This window comes from Oncorhynchus keta, chromosome 13 (genome assembly GCF_023373465.1).
Source record: "Oncorhynchus keta strain PuntledgeMale-10-30-2019 chromosome 13, Oket_V2, whole genome shotgun sequence".
In the NCBI taxonomy this organism is placed as follows: domain Eukaryota; kingdom Metazoa; phylum Chordata; class Actinopteri; order Salmoniformes; family Salmonidae; genus Oncorhynchus; species Oncorhynchus keta.
In genome coordinates, this window is record NC_068433.1 from 43,045,331 (window position 1) to 43,066,349 (window position 21,019).

General features: G+C 46.8%; 1 protein-coding gene across 7 annotated transcripts in view; it reads left to right on the plus strand.

The window, feature by feature from the left end:
• Positions 1-2: 2 nt before the first annotated feature.
• LOC118392565 (DENN domain-containing protein 5B-like) overlaps positions 3-21,019 on the plus strand; it is a 79,602-nt gene continuing 58,585 nt past the window's right edge. For all 7 annotated transcript variants that reach the window (XM_052460210.1, XM_052460212.1, XM_052460211.1 and 4 more), the window contains exon 1: positions 3-1,705. In XM_052460210.1, the coding sequence (XP_052316170.1) occupies positions 1,597-1,705 (109 nt within the window). In that variant the 5' untranslated portion in view covers positions 3-1,596. The remainder of the gene's footprint in view (positions 1,706-21,019) is intronic.

A 21,019-nucleotide genomic window follows, 5' to 3' on the forward strand; every position in this document is an offset into this window, starting at 1 on the left:
CAGTCACTCGCTTGTGCAATGCTTCTCCCTTCTCCTATGTGTTGAGACTTGAGAGACTCACATAGGTGAGTGGATCAGAACAGATAACAGATCTTCAGTCATGTTTTCTGTTTCTACACAACACTTATTGTGCATTTATTGAAGAAAGCCAAGCGGAAACTGCTGCCTACAAGGACCAAGGGTGGTGGAGGCCTGTTGAGAATGTCTAGAATATATAAGGCATGAGGGTGTGTGGTATATGGCCCGCGTTGTGTTATGCCTAAGAACAGCTCTTAGCTGTGGTATATAAAATAAAAATCCTTTATTTAACTAGGCAAGTCATTTAAGAACAAATTCTTACAGCATGGATTTGAACCAGGGTGTCTGTAGTGACTCCTCTAGCACTGAGATGCAGTGCCTTAGACCGCTGCGCCATTCAGGAGCCACAAAATTGGCCATATACCACAAACCCCCGAGGTGCCTTATTGCAATTATAAACTCGTTACCAAAGTAATTAGAGCAGTACAAATAACTTTTTGTCATACTTGTGATATACGGTCTGATATAACAGCCCATCAACATTCAGCCCATCAACATTCAGGGCTCAGCCCATCAACATTCAGGGCTCAATCCACCCAGTTTATAATAAAATATCTCTTCACGAGTTGAAAAGTCCTAAACTTACATACTTGATGTCAGCTTGCTTTTGTTTCTGTTTTCCTCAACCCCAGTTTTTTTTCTTAATAGGCTACAGGATTCTGTACATGGCGGACCTTGCCTGGGGGATCGTAGGGTTCAAATCCAGCCAGTATTCAGCCAATGTAATGGTAGCCTTTCTCTTCTATTCTCCCTGTTCTCCCCTTTCATTTCTCAGACTCTGTGACAGGAAGACAGGTTCTCAGCAAGGGGTCAAAATATCACACTGTCCTCTGACTGGCTGTAAACGAGCTGTGTGTGTTTTGATCTCAGCTGCGCAGGTGTCAGAGGAGAGGCACTGGGCTGTGGAGGAAAAGGCCCTTCCCAGCACAGTGCTAAAACTCTCATGGTCATTAACCTCACCTCGCCAGTCATTAACCTGAGGAAGTCCATTGTGTTTGTTGCATGGGATAGGAATATTGGGGAAATAACAGGCTTAATACTGTATGTTAGGCCCATCTCATGAGATAATGTCCATTATAAATAATTGAATTAACCTTAATCAATTCTGAGAAAATGAAACAGCCTGCAGAATATTGATTAACATGTAGACAACATACAGTGCACATTATCCACCTAATGTATGCATCAGATTTGATTTGAATGTCCCGCCCTGCCACGCGTCGAGCCTCCACCCTCGCGAGGCATGGAAGCAAGCACTCACACACTCCGAGCTCATCCCGTTCGGTTCGATCAGTACTGTCTGTGCGACCGAGAACCAGCAAGTGTTCTCTTCGATATTTCAATCAATTTAAATATATATATTTGACGAAGAGGAAACTAATTTAATCTTGCGTCGGAGCAGTATTATTCTGCCATTTACAAAGACTAAAGGATAGTTTTAAAACCAGATTAATTATCGCTATGTAGATGTCTCGGTTGGAGTACTAGGAACGGGAGGACACTGATCTGTGTTCCAAGATGAGTGGGACCAACGCGGCGTCTGGAGCGGCGCCCTGCCGCTTCGCTCACTACTTTGCGATATGCGGAATAGACACCGAAACTGGGCTGGAACCGGACGAATTAGCCGGTAAGATTACTTACTTGTTGAAATTAACCTTTTCCCTATGAGGTAACTATACAAAAACAACTTTTTCTTTAAACGGACGATTTCAATTTAAACTAATACACATGAATGTTAGTGACATTATCAGTGCATATAATTTATTTGGAACAAAGTTTACAGTCTGAAGGTCATAAATGATGTGCTGTGTTTAAAAACAACATCATTAGGACAATGGCTACAGTTGCAGCCTGACATCACCTTGTTTACATTATTGTAGTCTCTGGTAAACTGGGTTAAAGGTATTGGGGACATTTCGCCACTTGTTTGTCAGACCTGTCCTTGCTGATTGTGTGGACTAAAGAGAGAGTGAGAAAGCAATGGCTATAATGTTGTCATTTCAACGATAAAACGCCAACACTTCTCATGAGGCTGGTGTTTCAGTGCAGAACATTGGAGGCTTTTATGATGTTTTTGTTTACAAAGGCTGCTACTAAGGACAATCATTGTTATTTGAATAATAAAATAGTTAACACCCCCCATTAACCCGTCCTCCGTCAAGAAGAGCTGAAATTCTACATCCGCACATATTCAAGGTTCAATCAGCTTTGGACCCAGGTCCTTTCTCTGTTTAGTGAGGCTGTGTGTTTGTTCAGTGCAATTGCAAGCTCTCAGGTCCAGTATTGATTTCAGGGTCGCCCCCTTCAGTTTTGCATCAGTGACTGAACAAAGTGCACAGCCCCCTAAGCACAAAGTAGAGACCCTCCATCGATCCTTTGCCAGCCCCCCACTGGGCTGCGTTCAGGGGCCAACTGGGCTGCGTTCAGGGGCCAACTGGGCTGCGTTCAGAGTCGCTGGAACACTGCCAAATTGCAGTGCTCTGGTGTTGCAGCATGTTTTTAATTTGTTTGCAGCCTGTTCATATTGAATTACCCGGCAGATTCCGACTCTTATTCTCCTGTTGAATATGAACCTTTCCTCTGTGACATAATACTTCTATAGGAAAGGGAGCTTTCTTTGACATTGAGAGCTTTGCACATGTGGTTCTGTTGGATGAGTAGACAGTGTTACCGTGTGGTCGCGTCATACTGTTGTTGCATATGTATACTTGACGGTCTGTGTGTGTGTTCATGGAACAGCCTTACCTGAAGTGAGTGAGCTGTGATCGCTTCTGATTTGAATCCTTTGTCCTTCGGGAAACAGCTCTTCTAGTACTTTCCAAGCACAAGACTCTAGAATGGGAGGATTCAGGATTCCTTTAGTTGCGTGTTTAATCAGACACATTTAGCCTCTCTATGGGGGCAGGATGTTAGGACAGTCAAAGAGTGCTGTCAGGGTGTTATTTTGTCGCTAATCGTTTGATTCTGTGAGGATTCGTTTATGACACTGTGGGATGTTCCTGTCTCGTCTCTATAAATGTGTGTGTGTGTGTGTGTGTTGTCTCTGTGATTAAGTTCATGTTTCTCTTTATCTGCTTGTGGTTAGGTCTGCATCGGAACCATTTGTTGCCAGTGTGTGTGTTGCTCTCAGGCTGTGGCGTGTCGTTGATCCTCAGATGTGACACGGCTGAGCATCCACCACACTGATCCCTTATGCCTCCGTCTGCTGCCCTCACACTGATCACCCCAACCCTCTGAGCATCTGCCTGTGTGTCTGTGTGAAACTGGGGCACAAGTTAACAGTCGGAGGAGTTGAGCCATCAGCTGTTAGGAAAGGAGAGGAAAGGACAGGGTGAGAGAAAGAGATGGCGTGTCGGAGTGATTCGGTAGAAGAGTGGACATTGATGATGCCAGTGTTGCTGTGGATTTTGATCATTCAGAGACTGTGTCTCTGGTGTGGTGACTCACAAAGCATTGTGGGACCGAGTTTTAGTTTCTTTAGGGGATTTGCCAAATCTGTCTCCAGACATTAGTTGAGACGCCACCATCTGTCAACTTTACTGTTCTTATTCCTACATACTACTACTACTCAGCGAAGTCTCTCAGGAAGTACTATACCTGTACTTGGGCATTATGGTACAGTGTGTCTACACGTCTCTGTGATTAGGTTGTGTGTTTGAGGAGTATGGTAGTCTGCTACAACATTTTCTCCGTTGATCTTCTAGTAGTTGACCGTGTGCTGTTGTGGAGGTCCGTTAACGTAGCGCTGTTTATCCACAGACACGGCGGGAAAAGGTCTAGTAGAATCCATTACAGGAGCCATTTGTAGACCGTTATCTCCTCCCCCTCTCCCTCGCCTCTTTCCCCCTCCTCAGCATCCCAATCTCTCCCCAGGGCTTTGTCATCTGCCCCAGTGAACAACTGAACATCCCACACTGACATTAATATGCAATTCAGATTAGGCTGCTCGGTCGCCCATCACTCTCCTCCCCCACGACACTCCTCAGATGGCCGTGATGGATATCATTGACATCAACATGTCGCCACTCGCTATGGGCTTGTTCTTTCTTATCTGTCGCTATAGCAGCCCACGTCTGACTTGTATCCTGTTTTACAGTGGCTGGTTAGGTCTGGGCTGGTTTCGGTCTGATCCACATTAGGCTCAGGCTCGGCCTTTCTTATATTGGGCTATGAATGTGGCTATGATTCCCCTCCTTCCATCCCCCTCCCAGTCCCTTTGTGCGGCACTAGGCCAGTTTCCCCAGGCCCATTGTTCTAGGCACCCGGGCCAGACTTCCTCTGGATTTGAATGCATGCGTGGCTGCTGTGTGTGTGTGTGTGTGTGTGGGGGTGGGGGGTGTAACTTACCCAGTGGATGCCATCTATTTCCCTAGGTGTGTGTAGTATTTTTACATTCAGTGAGCATGGTAGTACCACACTTTTCGTTGGCTTTGACCTCCATTCTTGTCCTTCAGAGATGAAACATTTCCAAAGTGGAGGAGAGTTGAAGTGGGTGTCACGCCTATTAAAGAGATAGTTTGGGATTTTGGCTATGAAGCCCTTTATCTACTATCCCATAGTCAGATTAACTCATGGATACCATTGTTGTGTCTCTGTGTCCAGTATAAAGGAAGTTAAGAGGTACTTTTGCGATCCAATGATAACTAGCGTTAGCACAATGACTGGAAGTCTATGGGAACAGCTAGCATGTTACAAGTGCATCTGATTCTTGGGAGGTAGATAAAAGGCTCCATTGCCAAAATCCCAAAGTATCGCTTTAATGGAGGCACTATAATAGAAGTCTCACTCACTGACTTGTCAGAGTCTTGAAGTGGTTTATATATATCCTGGCTGGTGACTAGAGCGACAGAAATAGTTCCACTCTTACAGAGGCCCGCCACCAATGTGTTGTTTATTCCCTGTATTCTAGGACCAGGTGCATTGTGGTCCGGGGGGGGGGGGGCGCTGAAAAGTGAGAAGGGGTGTGTGCTATTCTGGGAGGCAGGGTTGGCACCAGCTGTAGAGGGAAAGCTATTAGGTCCGTGCTCCTTCCTTGTGAGCCTCCCCTCTCCTCACCCCTTCCTCACCTCGCACCCCTCACTCTAACCCCCCACTGATGGGAAAGACATCCAGGAAAGCATCCATAAATATGAAATGAAGTAGTCTTACCGACAAACACACTTAAGATACAGCCTGTACCAGTACACAACAGATTAACAACAGATGTTTAGGTTCGGCTTTCAGTAAGCAATCCTGCAATGATGCTATGTACTCCGTCAGGTGAGAATGTTCATTTGTAGTCGATCCGGTCTCTTTGGAAGGGGTGTGGAAAGGGGAGAGTCTCTCCATCGGCTCCAGGGTCCCAGACCTCCTCTTTCTCCCCTATCTTTTATCCCTGTCCATTCATCCTTCCTCCCCGTCTCCCTCTGTCATACCTCAGACTCCTCACACCTGTCTATTAATCCTAACTCTCCCACACTAATCTTTCTCCCAGTCACACTCAATTTGCACATGGACAAGTGTCTTCCCACTTCTATTCACTGCATATTATCATGTTATTACCTATAGGATCATGTATGCCATATTTGACACTGACAGATTAAGATGATGGCAGGTAGCCTAGTGGTTAGAGCGTTGGGCCAGTAACCGAAAGGTTGTTGGATCGAATCTCTGAGCTTACAAGGTACAAATCTGTCGTTCTGCCCCTGAACAAGGCAGTGGTTCAGTGGTTACCGCCAATGTTCCCCGGAAGGCCGTCATTGTTCTTAACTGACTTGCGAAGTTAAATAAAGGTTTAAAAAAAGAAGGGAAAAAGGTTGTCTAAGTGAAATCTTAAGTAATTCAACCCCATTCATAAACTATGTTGCCTAATACATGCACATATTTACTCGTGTCTGTCTCTAGAACTCTATACGTGTCCCTGGAGAGCAGGGGTGTACTAGTGTTTCTGGTGATATGACCTACACGTTGATAAAGGAATGTAGGCCTGTAGGGACGAGCTAAACTGGGCTGAGGTGGGACAGGGAGTGTCAGAAAGCCCAGTGAAGGAGCCTCACAAAGGGATTTGATGGGCTTTACTGCTGTCCTTGGCCATCTGTCCTCCAGGGGCCAGTCTGGAAGTCAGCACAATGCAGCCCTTGGATAATGCTAATACAACACTGGCATATGCTAATGATGACACAGGCCAGCGCTGACGCACGCCCTTGTTGACATATGCTAATGGCCATGTAGGAATCTGATAACATAAACCCATAGCCTAACACTTATGCTAATTCATATTAATAGGTCAACATTGTGGCAAACACCTTCTGTTCTCTGGTCATGTGACCAAGGGGTTTTCTCTAGACAAAGGAGAGGGGAAGCTAAATGTCCTCCATAGCTTTTAATGGTCACACATTGAATTATTTCTTCTTCCCACTCTCTTCTCTCTCGTATGAGTTTTTCTTTCTCTATCTATCTCTCTCCCCCCCCCCCCTCCTACACCCCCCCGTCTCTCTGTCTCTCTCTCTCCTCCCCCCTCCTCTCTCTCTGTCTCCCCTCTCTCTCTGTCTCTCTCTCTGTCTCTCTCTCTGTCTCTCTCTCTCTCTCTCTCTCTCTCTCTCTCTCTCTCTCTCTCTCTCTCTCTCTCTCTCTCTCTCTCTCTCTCTCTCTCTCTCTCTCTCTCTCTCTCTCTCTCTCTCTCTCTCTCTCTCTCTCTCTCTCTCTCCTCTCTCCTCTCTCCCCCCCTCCCTCTCTGTCTCTCTCTCTCCACTGTGTAGCGATTTCCTCCATCTCTCTATGCCATCGTCTCCTGTTTGTAGTAGTGTGATCTGTAGTCAGTCCAGTGAGCTAGGCAGTAGGTAGAGCTGTCTATCGGTAGGCTGTGTTAAGCCTGTTAGTTTAATCCATTCAGACAGCTCCTCCAGGCTACACTGAGCAGTGCTCCACGCTTCAACACTAATAACATTTATGCCAAAAAGCAGTGACAATGTCCAGACGCTGAAGTCGACGCGGACTGGAATTCAATGGAGAAAAAAACAATTTGTTTGTTTGGTATAACGCAGGCTACTCTGTCCTTACAGCATAGTCTGGCAAGAAGCTGATTAGATCCATGTCAGGGACACTGTCACCATCGTTACCGACATTGATCACTGTCGACCTGTCAAGTGTTTTAAGTTAAAGGTCAGAGGTTAAAAGGTGTAACCGACCCACCTGATCTTGATGGATACCCAGCCTCGGGGAGGAGTGGGCGATAGGTGGGGCTGCTGTTGCTGGGAGCCTGTTGCCACGGTAGCACCATCGGTCCCCCAAACCCTGCTCCAATCACACAAATACCCCATGACCAGTCTCAAAACGAGCAGTTGATCACTGAGGACTGTGCGCCCTATTTCACACCACTCCCTGTTTGACCCTTGACCCGGTCTCCCATATGCTCCCTCTCTCCCTGGGCTCAGCAACAGCAGACGTGGGAGAATGGGGTTTAGTGGGTGAGGGACGAAGAAATGAAAGGAAAAGGATACCTAATCAGCTGCACAACTGAATGCATTCAACCAAAATGTCTTCAATCAATCAAATATATTTATAAAGCCCTTTTTACATCAGCCGATGTCACAAAGTGCTGTACAGAAACCCAGCCTAAATGGGACAGAGAGTTGTTGTTTTGGTAAGGCCAGCCAGAGGCTTAACGTTATTTATACTGGTGGCCTAGGAGCCTTGTTTAGATAGTGGTGTTCAGTGTAAGTAGGCTATTGAGGAAATCACATTTCTGTGGCTATAAGCTTCTAGCAGATTCTCTTACAGCTTTTGTAGATTGATTGTTCTGAAGTGACACTGACTGTGTTGCTGCTTTTCTGTCTCGTTTTCTTCCACTCTGTCTTTTTCTTCTACACTAAAATGACTCTCAGTCCACAATGGGTACTAGGTAAAGACATATTAATGGAAGGTAATGTGTGTGTTGTCGTCGGTTATTTTTGAAGTGCCACCGTTTGTCTGTTACGGATCATGTTTACTGTTTAATACCTCTGAGGTTTGTGGTGTTCCGTATAACGCAGCTCTTTGTATGAGCGGGCCTGTCTTCATCCTGTGGTTAAAAACGACGTTTCTACATCTCTGGAGGTTAAACAACATTACAGTGCCAGTCAAAAGCTTGGACACACTTACTCATTTTTCTTTCTTTTTTTATATTTTCCACATTGTAGAATAATAGTAAAGTCATAAACTATTAAATGACAGATATGGAATCATGTAGTAACCAAAAAAAAGTGTTAAACAAATCAACATTCGCCTTGATGATAACTTTTGCACACTCTTGGCGTTATATCAACCAGATTCATGAGGTAGTCACCTGGAACACATTTCAATTAACAGGTGTGCCTTGTTAAAAGTTACTTTGAGGAATATCTTTCCTTATTGCGTTGGAGCCGATCAGTTGTGTTTTGCCAAGGTAGAGGGGTGGTATGCAGAAAATAGCCCTATTTGGTAAAAGACCAAGTCCATATTATGGCAAGAACAGCTTAAATAAGCCAAGAGATAGGACAGCCATCATTACTTTAAGACATGAAGGTCAGTCAATCTGGAAAATTTCAAGAACTTTTAAAGTTTATTCAAGTGCAGTCGCACAAACCATCAAGCGCTATGATGAAACTGGCTCTCATGAGGACCACCACAGGAAAGGAAGACCGAGTGTTACCTCTGCTGCAGAGGATAAGTTCATTCGAGTTACCAGCCTCAGAAATTGCAGACCAAATAAATGCTTCACAGAGTTCAAGTAACAGATCTCAATGTCAACTGTTCAGAGGAGACTGGGTGAATCAGGCCTTCATGGTCAAATTGCTGAAAAGAAACCATTACTAAAGGACACTAATAATAAGAAGAGACTTGATTGTGCAGAGAAACATAAGCAATGGATATTAAACCTTTGGAAATCTGTCTTTTGGACTTGAGTCCAAATTTGAGATTTTTGGTTCCAACCGCCTCATCTTTGTGAGACGCAGAGTAGGTGAATGGATGATCTCTGCGTGTGTGGTTCCCTCCGTGACGCATGGAGGAGTAGATGTGATGGTGCTTTGCTGGTGACACTGTCTGTGATATATTTAGAATTCAAGCCAGAATGGCCACCACAACATTTTGCAGCGATACGCCATCCCATCTGGTTTGCGCTTAGTGGGACAATCATCTGTTTTTCAACAGGACAATGACCCAAAACACACCTCCAGGCTGTGTAAGCGCTATTTGACCAAGGAGAGTGATGGAGAGGTGCATCAGATGACCTGGCCTCCACATTCCCCCGACCTCAACCCAATCGAGATGCTGTAAGGGACATTTTAATGTTTGTGCTATTCTTATAACTAATAATATTCTTAACTCATTTGTGTGTTCTCTTCATGTGCTGTTCTGTAAACCGATGTCTGTCTTCATGCAAGTGGTTGACTGTTCAAATCACACCTATCAGCAGCTGCAATTTGGCAGTACGCCCAGACATTGTTTTGAGAGCGAACGACCATGTTTTGAGAACAAACTAAATATATCTCCGTTTCAAGGTCTCAGCTTAGAGAGAAAGAAGCCTCGTGAGGTGTTGGTCTGTCACATCTGTTTGTCTGTTATGAAACAGTATTGGTCAGTCACATGAATGAAACAAAACGCTAATGATGAATTAATTATGCTAAATAATGCAAAGACAACTGTTGGAACTGCCCCGAAGAGTTTTCTGACAGACGTGTGTACTATGGTGCATTGTGCAGCGTGTACTATGGTGCATTGTGTTGGTTGGAACCTCTTCAGCGCGCTGACAAATAGACAATGATTCATTTAAGATTGACTTTGAGTGTTCCTGTGTGAGGATTTCCACGCCAATGGTTTGGGTTGAGTGCTCAGTATATGTGGGAACTCCTTCAAGACTGTTGGAAAATCATTCCTCGGCTACCTGGGGCAGCAGGTAGCCTACTGGTTAGAGCGCTGGACCAGTAACTGAAAGGTTGCTAGATCAAATCCCTGAGCCGACAAGGTAAAAATCTGTTGTTCTGCCCCTGAACAAGGCAGTTAACCCACTGTTCCGAGGCTGTCATTATAAATAAGAATTTGTTCTTAACTGACTTGCCTAGTTAAATAAAGGTTAAATATTTTTTAAAGCTGGTTGAGAGTGCCAAGAGCGTGTGTGCAAAGCTGTCATCAAGGCAAATGGTGGCTATTTGAAGAAATATAAAATATATTCTGTTTTGTTTAACACTGCTTTTGGTTCTACAATGTAGAAAATAGTTTTAAAAAATAAAGAAAAATCCTTGAATGACTGGTACTGTATGTTTGTGTGGTGGTCAGCATATGGAAATGTCACCATCTGACATTTCACTCTCTGTGTTTCCATCAGTTATTATTATGCCGTCATCTGTGTCCAAACAGTACTGGCAGAGGAGCCTATTGACTAGGAACAAATGATCTGCCATAATAGAAGTGAGAGCCACACGAATGTGCTGTCAATCACCGTAACCAAATATTGTAGCTTTACACTTTGAGGAGAAGAGGCTAGTGGAATAACTATGCCTCAATAATCCTCATCTGACAGTCAAATGACTGGAGTGTTGTGTGACACTCTTCTCTTGTTGGACAAGACATGGATGCTCTTAAAAGCCACTATGGCTGTGATTGTTCTAGGAATATGTCCCCTTTTGGAAGGGATTGAAGCTGGACTTGAACAGACACTGTAGAGTGCCATTGTTATATTGTCAATCTCAAGAGCACTTGAAGACTTCCTGTGGTTTTCTACAATGAGTCAGTCTGTACACTCTGCTCAACTATGAGAATCCGGGATGTATGTTACATACAAGCCCACGTCGGTTAAGCCACAATATATGACAATCAGTGGTAGCCTATCCTAGCCTGACTCCTCACTCGCGACAGATTTTAGTCTGAATCTGGCGTATTTAAAGTTGTTTGTGGTGAAAACAAATTGGTCAACGATTGGATCGTCTATAACCAATCAAAGTATCAAATCCAATTTTGTACTTCGAAAACGCCGCTTCACCCCGTGTGTTCTGTCTCTGGCCCAACCCATTGGTTTCTGGGACCAATCGGATCGCTCGAATGTGTTCATATTCGGTGAAGGGTTGGGGAGTATTGTAATATCCAGACTATGGTAATATCCAAAAACAAACATCAGTGAACGTAGCATAGCATTTGAACGGAGAAAGGAGTCTGGGTAGCCAGGCAAAGCCTACCCGGTACATGTAGGCTCCCGAATGGCGCAGCGTAGTGCCAGAGGCGTCACTACAGACCTTGGTTCAATCCCGGGCTGTATCACAACTGGCCGTGATCGGGAGTACCATAGGGTAAATAGTTATGCCATAGGGAGAGATTAATAGATATGCCATAGGGAGAAAGAATGATAGGGTTACAGACGGTGAAGGGAGGTGGGGACTCAGGGAGACAGGCAAGAGAAAGTCATCTCTTGGGAGAATCAAATGAGGAAGAACAGAGAAGAGGTGGAGAGAATTTATAAAGGGCAAGAGAGGGATAGAAATGCAGAAGAAGAAAGATGCTTCTGGATGAAAGCGACGGGGAAAGTCCCTGTCAGATGAAGAGCTGTGTGTGATGTAATGCACGCTGGTTCATTTCCATCAATCACAGGATGATAATAATACTACACCGCCCAGCGTACCTAGCAACACGGGTCACACCGTCAGCAGAACAGCACCCGGCCTCCTCCTCATAATAACGTTGCGCTGTTATATCAGGGGCGCCGGCTGTAAATCTCCTTACGTAACTCACACCCGATAGCCATCACCATGGCAGCCATCCAGGGCCGTCTCCCATGATAGATTACAGCCCAGGGTAGTGGTAGGCTACAGGGGTGCTGGTGGTGCCTTGCGACAGGGCCATCGCAAGTGTAAGGCCATGCTACTGGACAGTCAGGGATTATTCATGTTGCGCAAATCAGGACATTTAAGAGCTGAAATGTATTTCTTACGTAATTTCTGTGTGCCAGCCAGACAAGTTGATGAATGAGAAGAGAAGCATGTTTTTATAGAGATTGCTAGAGTGTGTTAAGTTCACAGACATGCAATATCTGTGGGTTTTAGTGTGGCGGATGTGGTTTTCGAGCCCTTTTCTCATCTGTGAATCTGTCCAACAACCTCTTTGCAATAAGGAATTGAGACCAAAAGCTCAAGAGAAGTTTTAAGTGTTTAATACCAAGGAGACAGTCAGCTGAGTGCATACATTTAGAAAGTTCACAAAGCATCTTATACTCTTCCCTCCTTTTGGTCAACCCCCCTCGTGTAGGCGTCACCTCCCCAGCTATAGACTTTATGACCCCAATGAGTTTCCCTCCTTTAGCCTGTGGAATGTCCATGCTTCTCTCTTTGTTTAGCCAGATGTCAGAATTACACCTCGTCCATCTTCTGTTCTGGGCCTGACCCTGCTATTTGATCCTAGGCAATTTCCTCTTATCTGATTAGGTCAGCCTTTCTAAATGAGTATACACACAGTTTCATGGCCTGAACTCCATTCATACTCCACAGTAATCATTCACTCAACTACAGTTTAACTCGAAAAACGTTACATTTTATTAGAATCCGTGAAATGTCAACATGTATGAATCTCTATTTTAATATCGGTTTTAAATGTACTTAGATACATTTGAGAGAATTTGTGAATATATTTGAAGAGCTCCGGTGTAGCCGACAGTAAAGTTGATTCAACGTCTTGATGGAGACGAAAGCCGAGTCACATTGGCTGTCCAGTCCAGAAGTCCTTTAGGAAAACGACAACCTCCAACAAACAAGCAGGCCCTCGGAACATTCCGGAACATCTATTCGCCATGACAACCCCCAGAATATGAATCTAATTGGTTGACAGTATGGTCTGCTAGGGATTACTTGGAAGGCTTTCTCTGTTGTGGCTGCTGGGATTCGATCTTTCAACATGATGTGTGCCTTCGACAGAGTGTGGGTGTGTTTATGTCTGTCTGGTGACGCTTAGCTGGCCGGTCATGTTGACTTTGTTCTTTGACCGAGCTCCAACTCATCCAGCGACCTGTGCCCTGTGATGAACCCGCTGGGTAAACAATATGTGATCGCAATCAGATAGGACACATTGATCTCTCTCTGTTTCTCTTTCCCTCTCTCTGTCTCGCTCTCTCTCTGTGTCTTGCCACAGGACATTGACACGCGCGTGCTCACACACACGGTCCCCAGGCTGTCTCATGTTGACAGCCTCTGCTGCTCTCTCTAAGGGCTCCTCAGTGGCCTACAGATACACCCCCATGATAAAGACCTGTAATAAGTATCTCCGGGGGGGGCGGTGTCACGGCAGTCATAAAGACTGTGGGTAATCATTGGCTAGGACTGTCTCTTCCCCGTCACATGCTGGTGATTCATACAGAGCGGCGATTATGGAAAAGGATGGCACAGAGAGGGACAATGGGCTGGCAATGCAGGACTAGCGCTAATAAAGAACCCTGTCTGTTCTAGCCATTCTGTTTCTATGTAAAACATACATTATACCTCTGCTGTCTACTCCATGGAAATATAATTAATGATCTGCTGACAGTAGTGATGTGGTGGATTGTCCTTGTGTAGGCTACCTGTACAATGAAGTGGCAAGCACTGAGCATTCCAAATTTGTGAGTGTCTACAATGAATGAAATTCAATCAGATGGTCTATTTTATTGGTGTTTGTATTGTCTGATGATGAGGATAAATAGTAGGACTCTTGGTGTTTAGTGAAAAGGCTCAGACGGATGTTCTGTTCAAGTGTGTCAGATTAGGACTGCACCACTGTTAACATAAACTGAATATCTCAGAGAGAGATGGGGAGGGATGGGGGAGGGAGGGATGAGGGATAGAGATGGGGGGGAGATGGGGAGGGAGAGATGGAGATGGGGGAGATTTGGGGGGAGATGGGGAGGGAGAGATGGAGATGGGGGAGATTTGGGGAGGGAGAGATGGAGATGGGGAGATTTGGGGAGGGAGAGATGGGGGAGATTTGGGGGAGGGAGAGATGGGGAGGGAGAGATGGAGATGGGGAGGGAGAGATGGAGATTTGGGGGAGGGAGAGATGGAGATTTGGGGGAGGGAGAGAGAGGGGAGATTTGGAGATGGGGAGATTTGGGGGAGGGAGAGAGATGGAGATGGGGAGATTTGGGGGAGGGAGAGATGGAGATGGGGAGATTTGGTGGAGGGAGAGAGATTTGGTGGAGGGAGAGAGATGGGGAGGGAGAGAGATGGGGAGGGAGAGAGATGGGGAGGGAGAGAGATGGGGGGAGAGATGGGGAGAGAAATGGGGAGGGGGGAGAGATGGGGAGGGGGGGGAGAGATGGGGAGAGAAATGGGGAGGGAGGGAGAGATGGGGGAGGGAGAGATGGGGGGGGGAGAGATGGGGAGGGAGAGATGGAGATGGGGAGATTTGGGGGAGGGAGAGAGATGGGGAGGGAGAGATGGAGATGGGGAGGGAGAGATGGAGATGGGGGAGATTTGGGGGAGGGAGAGAGATGGAGATGGGGAGATTTGGGGGAGGGAGAGAGATGGAGATGGGGGAGATTTGGGGGAGGGAGAGAGATGGAGATGGGGAGATTTGGGGAGGGAGAGATGGAGATTTGGGGGAGGGAGAGATGGAGATGGGGGAGATTTGGGGGAGGGAGAGATGGGGAGGGAGAGATGGAGATTTGGGGGACGAAGAGATGGAGATTTGGGGGAGGGAGAGAGATGGGGAGGGAGGGAGATGGGGAGGGAGGGAGATGGGGAGGGGGGAGAGATGTTGGGGAGAGAGATGGGGGTTGGGGAGAGAGATGGGGGTTGGGGAGAGAGATGGGGAGGGAGGGAGAGAGAGATGGGGAGGGAGGGAGGGAGAGAGAGATGGGGAGGGAGGGAGGGAGAGAGAGAGATGGGGGAGATGGGGGGGAGAGATGGGGAGGGGGAGGGAGAGAGATGGGGAGGGGGAGGGAGAGAGATGGGGAGGGGGGGAGGGAGATGGGGAGGGAGGGAGAGATGGGGAGGGAGGGAGGGAGAGATGGGGAGGGGGGAGAGAGAGATGGGGAGAGAGAGATGGGGAGGGAGGGAGGGAGAGAGAGAGATGGGGAGGGAGGGAGAGAGAGATGGGGAGGGAGAGAGATGGGGAGGGAGGGAGGGAGGGAGAGAGAGATGGGGAGGGAGGGAGAGAGAGATGGGGAGGGAGGGAGGGAGAGAGAGATGGGGAGGCAGGGAGGGAGAGATGGGGAGGGAGGGAGGGAGAGATGGGGGGAGGGAGGGAGGGAGGGAGAGAGAGATGGGGAGGGAGAGAGAGATGGGGAGGGAGGGAGGGAGAGATGGGGGGGAGAGATGGGGAGGGGGAGGGAGAGAGAGATGGGGAGGGGGAGGGAGAGAGAGATGGGGAGGGGGGAGGGAGAGAGAGATGGGGAGGGAGGGAGGGAGGAGAGAGAGAGATGGGGAGGGAGGGAGGGAGAGAGAGATGGGGAGATGGGGGAGAGATGGGGAGGGAGAGAGATGGGGAGGGGGAGGGAGAGAGAGATGGGGGGGAGATGGGGAGGGGGAGGGAGAGATGGGGAGGGAGAGAGATGGGGAGGGGGAGGGAGAGAGATGGGGAGGGAGGGAGGGAGGGAGAGAGAGATGGGGAGGGAGGGAGGGAGGGAGGGAGAGAGAGAGATGGGGAGGGAGGGAGGGAGGGAGGGAGAGAGAGAGAGATGGAGAGATGGGGAGGGGAGGGAGAGAGATGGGGAGGGGGAGGGAGAGAGTGATGGGGAGGGAGGGAGGGAGAGATGGGGAGGGAGAGAGAGAGATGGGGAGGGAGAGAGAGATGGGGAGGGAGGGAGGGAGAGAGAGATGGGGAGGGAGGGAGGGAGAGAGATGGGGAGGGAGGGAGGGAGGGAGAGAGAGATGGGGAGGGAGGGAGGGAGGGGGAGAGATGGGGAGGGAGAGAGAGAGATGGGGAGGGAGGGAGGGAGGGAGAGAGATGGGGAGATGGGGAGAGAGAGATGGGGAGGGAGGGAGGGAGAGAGAGATGGGGAGATGGGGAGGGAGAGAGATGGGGAGGGGAGGGAGAGAGATGGGGAGGGAGGGAGGGATGGGGAGGGAGGGAGGGAGGGATGGGGAGGGAGAGAGAGATGGGGAGGGAGAGAGAGATGGGGAGGGAGGGAGGGAGAGAGAGATGGGGAGGGAGGGAGGGAGAGAGATATGGGGAGGGAGAGATGGGGAGGGAGGGAGGGAGAGAGAGTTGGGGGAGGGAGAGAGATGGGGGAGAGAGAGAGAAAGAGATATGTGGGAGATGGGGAGGAAGGGAGGGAGAGAGACGGGGAGGGAGGGAGAGATGGGGAGGGAGAGAGAGAGATGGGGAGGGAGGGAGGGAGAGAGAGATGGGGAGATGGGGAGAGAGAGAGATGGGGAGGGAGGGAGGGAGAGAGAGATGGGGAGATGGGGAGGGAGAGAGATGGGGAGGGGGAGGGAGAGAGAGATGGGGAGGGAGGGAGGGATGGGGAGGGAGGGAGGGAGGGATGGGGAGGGAGAGAGAGAGATGGGGAGGGAGAGAGATGGGGAGGGAGGGAGGGAGAGAGAGATGGGGAGGGAGGGAGGGAGAGAGATATGGGGAGGGAGAGATGGGGAGGGAGGGAGGGAGAGAGAGTTGGGGGAGGGAGAGAGAGAGATGGGGGGAGAGAGAGAAGAGATATGTGGGAGATGGGGAGGAAGGGAGGGAGAGAGACGGGGAGGGAGGGAGAGATGGGGAGGGAGAGAAAGAGAGATGGGGGGGCGACGGGGAGAGAGAAAGAGATCGGGAGGGAGGGAAAGAGAGATGGGGAGGGAGTGGGAGAGCGAGAGATTGGGAAGGGAGAGAGAGAAAGATGGGGAGATGGAAAGTGAGAGAATGAGGCGGGTAGAGTGCACAAGAGGGCAAGGGCAGAGCATGAGATTTAAAAGAGCATCTAGGCTTGTGATGAAAAATAACATTGAGGAATAGCTTTTTGATTTTTGTCTTCGTGCAAGCCCCAGTCTTGGTTTGATATATCCTGTAGGGAACCGTCAGTCAGTAGCAGTGTCTGGCAGCACAGATTAACCTCAGTCACTGGGTTCTATTTTTACTCACATTGGCCTTGTCTCAAATGGCACCCTATTCCCTAAATATTGTACCACTTTTGACCAGGGCCCATATGACTTTGGTCAACAGTAGTTCACTGTATTGGAAATAGTGCCATTTGGTATGTAGACAGTCACACTGCTGGAGGACTGTGATGCTGCTAATGCTCTTTTCTGTAACACACACTCAGCAAAAGAAAAAAGCTCCTATACTGTCACGGTGCTTTTCTCCTGCTTCTTAGAAATGTGTTTAATCTTGTAATAGACCTAAGTCCATGAATTGCGAGACTTTAGAATGATTCGGTATTTTCCTATCTGACAAATGTACTGGACAAAATCTGACGGAGACATTCTGCGTTCAGTTCAGTTGAAATATCTCGCTGCTCTTGGCTCTCCGAACCACCTGCTCTCCATTGAGAGGGAATTGGCTGGAGTCTGTAATACTCCGCTGTTAAAATGAGAATGGATTGGAGTGTCGAGATTGTGAATGAACAGTAGTAGCTACTTTATATGTGGATGGGCGTAATCTCCCTCCCGCTGTTAAACATTTATCAGGGCAAACGCCAATGTCATTGTGTGTTGTCCTGGATGAAACAAAAAGTGGAAATCTCTGTTCTCTGAAAGCCTCATTTCCCCACCCAGGGAAATAAGCTCTTTTGTTGTACCTAACTCTGCTCTTCTTTGCTTAATTTGTGTCCGTCTGTTGGCCGCACTGACCGAGCTTGTTACAAAAGGCACTATGCGTTAGGTACCCTGGTTGCATCTGTGCTGATCAAGACCGTAAACGTCAGACTGACTACCTAGCGGCAGTCTGTCCATGTTCTCTGTGGTGTTAGGTTCTTAATTATCAGAGTAAATAACTCACGGACACTAGAGAAGCTCAACCAAGTTGAATTCTTCCCAAAGGGTCGACACAGCTGTAAGTCAGACACAGACCTGGCTGCCCCCGTGGTGGTATTCGTACCCCACTTCGGATGGAGTCTCCTCCTCATCTCTAAACATTGCATCATTCTTGCTAGGCAGGGAGCTAAGTGATATGATCCTTCAGCGGTTTCTCCCCTTATCAGTACTGCTACATGCGACCGTGTTCCCTGCACTCAACACATTCCAAGCTTAGTTGCACCCGCTATATACCTTCCTCCTTACAATCCTTAACTTCTGGTGTAGACCTTCTAAACCTTAGCACTCCATCAGTGACGGGAATAAGTATATTTTATGTGTGTTTCAGTTCATCTTTGTGATGGCCTTGTTTTTTATGTGTTATAAGCTGTAGGTTACATGAAGATGAATGTTACAGTAGACCATAGCAAAGGGCTGTACTGAACTATTCCGAGTAAACATAGATTATTCCCATACGTTAAGGTTAGGGTTAGGGGTGGTGCTGTCTGTTGTCCTTTGATAGTATTCATTGTAGTGCTTGTGTAACATGGATCAAGTCAACCCTTGACCCTCAATGGATCAGCAACACTAACCACTACTCCAAATGACTCCCCTCGTAGGATGGCCAGTAGTGCTGAGCGATTAACCAACATACCATTTTTTTTTTTTGGGGGGTATTAAACAACCATTTGACTGACGTCTGTTCAATTACTTGAATTCCATTTAGTTCAGGTTTTCCTGGGCCCACCGCGTCATTTCTCTAGGGAGAATTCAAATCATTCACGAGAGAGTGGGATGCTGAGCTGAAGGGAATTGTAGTTTTCATTTAAGCAAATATACTCAGTCAAGTTCAGCACAGAAACGTGGTATTAACTACTATGACCATAATCCATTGCGCCTGTTTTTTTTCTGTCTCTGACAGAGATGGATACACTTGTACGCCCGCTACATTAGGTTAGATTCACACCGACCGCATGAGAGAGGAAAAGTACACAACACAACGACGAGAGAGAGGGATAGAGACAGTTCGTGAAAGTATGCCTTAGCTACTTTGAAAAACTAGCAAAACGATGGTTGGGCAGCTCTGCAGCATGCTTAGGCAGGCCAGCCCAGCTAAATAGGATGACTAGACAGTGAAGTATGGGGAGCAGGGAGAATGTTGGCTGGCTGGCTGGCTGCTGCCTGAGTAGAGATGAGATGATGATGGAATAAAAAATAATCAAGTTATTAAATAAAAACAAAATATTTAATTAATTCTTAGTAATTTCCTATTTTTCGATTGCTGTCTACTCGATGTGGACCTGACCGAGACAATGGAATATTTTCAATGTTTTGGCAGTTGATTGTACTGTATTGCAATTGAACTATTTTTAGCATTGGAATTTCCATTCATTTGTCATTATTTAATACTGCATTTAATGTTTGTTTTTTTAATTATCGAAACAGAAAAATGTGCTTTAAAAAAAAAATGATCGAACCAAAAACAAATTGACTTTAAAAAGCACTAATCAATGGAGGCTAGATGAAAAAAGTGGTAGAAAATTCTGAATCCACAGGACATAAAACAATATAGAGGGAAGATGGAGACGTAGTATTTTCATATTTTCATATACAAGTTTCATATTAATTCTAAAGATTTTTCACAAAAGATACCTTAACTCTGTGAAATTGTTATTTTTTAAATTTGAAATGTCAACGGAGCACTGAGAATATACCAATCATTTTATTTTCAAAGCCTTTTACATTTAATTCAGCTTGTCATGCTAACTTAGCATTTTGCGACCCTTGGAAACAACTTCGAAGACGACGACCACTAAATGTAAAATCCTCAAGTTGTTTACGAGAAACCGGCACTGCTATATCAACAGAGCTCGGTGCTTATTATCGGATGTATTAGGTTACGGAATAATCAAATTTATTTTATAACATAAAGTACATTTTTGTCACCAATGCGCGTTTTCACAACCTGCTTGTAATGGAGACAGATGGACTGTTGTATGAGATCTGATGGGGCCTTGGTGAACGCAGAGCTCCACGCCATGGTGATTGATGAAAGGTGTCAGTGGCGTTATGATGGGGGAAGTCCAGCTGTATTATCTTACAGCTCTATCTGATGTGAAGGAAGGTGATGGTGGCTTGTAGTGCTGGCTCGTGGAGGATGATGTGCTGAATTACAACTGGTTCTGATTTCTGAAAGCCTTAATCCATCCACCATTATTTAATCTCTTTTCTCATATATTTTCTCTTTTTCTTCTCTCAGCTTTCCTTCACATCTTATCCAGCTGTAGTCAAGTTGTACGGTGGATGTTGTCTTTATACTCCACTGTTGAGGCCTCAGTCTGTGAGCTGCTTTATGTAAAGTGGCATGCTATTTCAGCTTGTTTCAGGATGCTGCAATCCGTGCCAACACATGAACACACAGATTGTTAATTTGCATGTTGCCTTAGAGAGAGACACACACATACACACACAGTTGCTCAGGTGTCGTTAGGGCTCAGTGATCTGTTTCCTCTCTGGCCATCTGTAGCAGTAAGCATCACCAGGTAGTTGTGGACTGTTGACATTAAACAAGGGATTCTTTGTCTGTTTGTATAAACATTTAGGGGTGAACAAATTATTTACCCTAAGATGTCGCTGGAGAAGAATTCAGCCAATTGTGTTTTTTTGTTCGTTGATTTGCGTTGTTTGTGACTTGTTTTATTATTTTACTTTGTACATAATGTTGCCGCTACCGTCTCTTATGACTGAAAATAACTTAAAGACATCAGGACTGCGATTCCTCACCACGGACTAGCAGAATCCTTTTTTTCTGACGAGTCCAACGCGAAAGGAGGCACTTCTTCCTCGGGAAAGGCCCCGATCCCCGTGATCTGTGTGATCAGGCCCCGATCCCTGTGATTTGCCTAAACTGGACGAGTTATGCGGAAGATGAATCTACCAACGGGACATTAAAAACTGTAACATCTTATGCTTCACGGAGTCGTGGCTGAACGACGACAACATCAACATACAGCTGGATGGTTATACGATGTACCGGCAGGATAGAACGT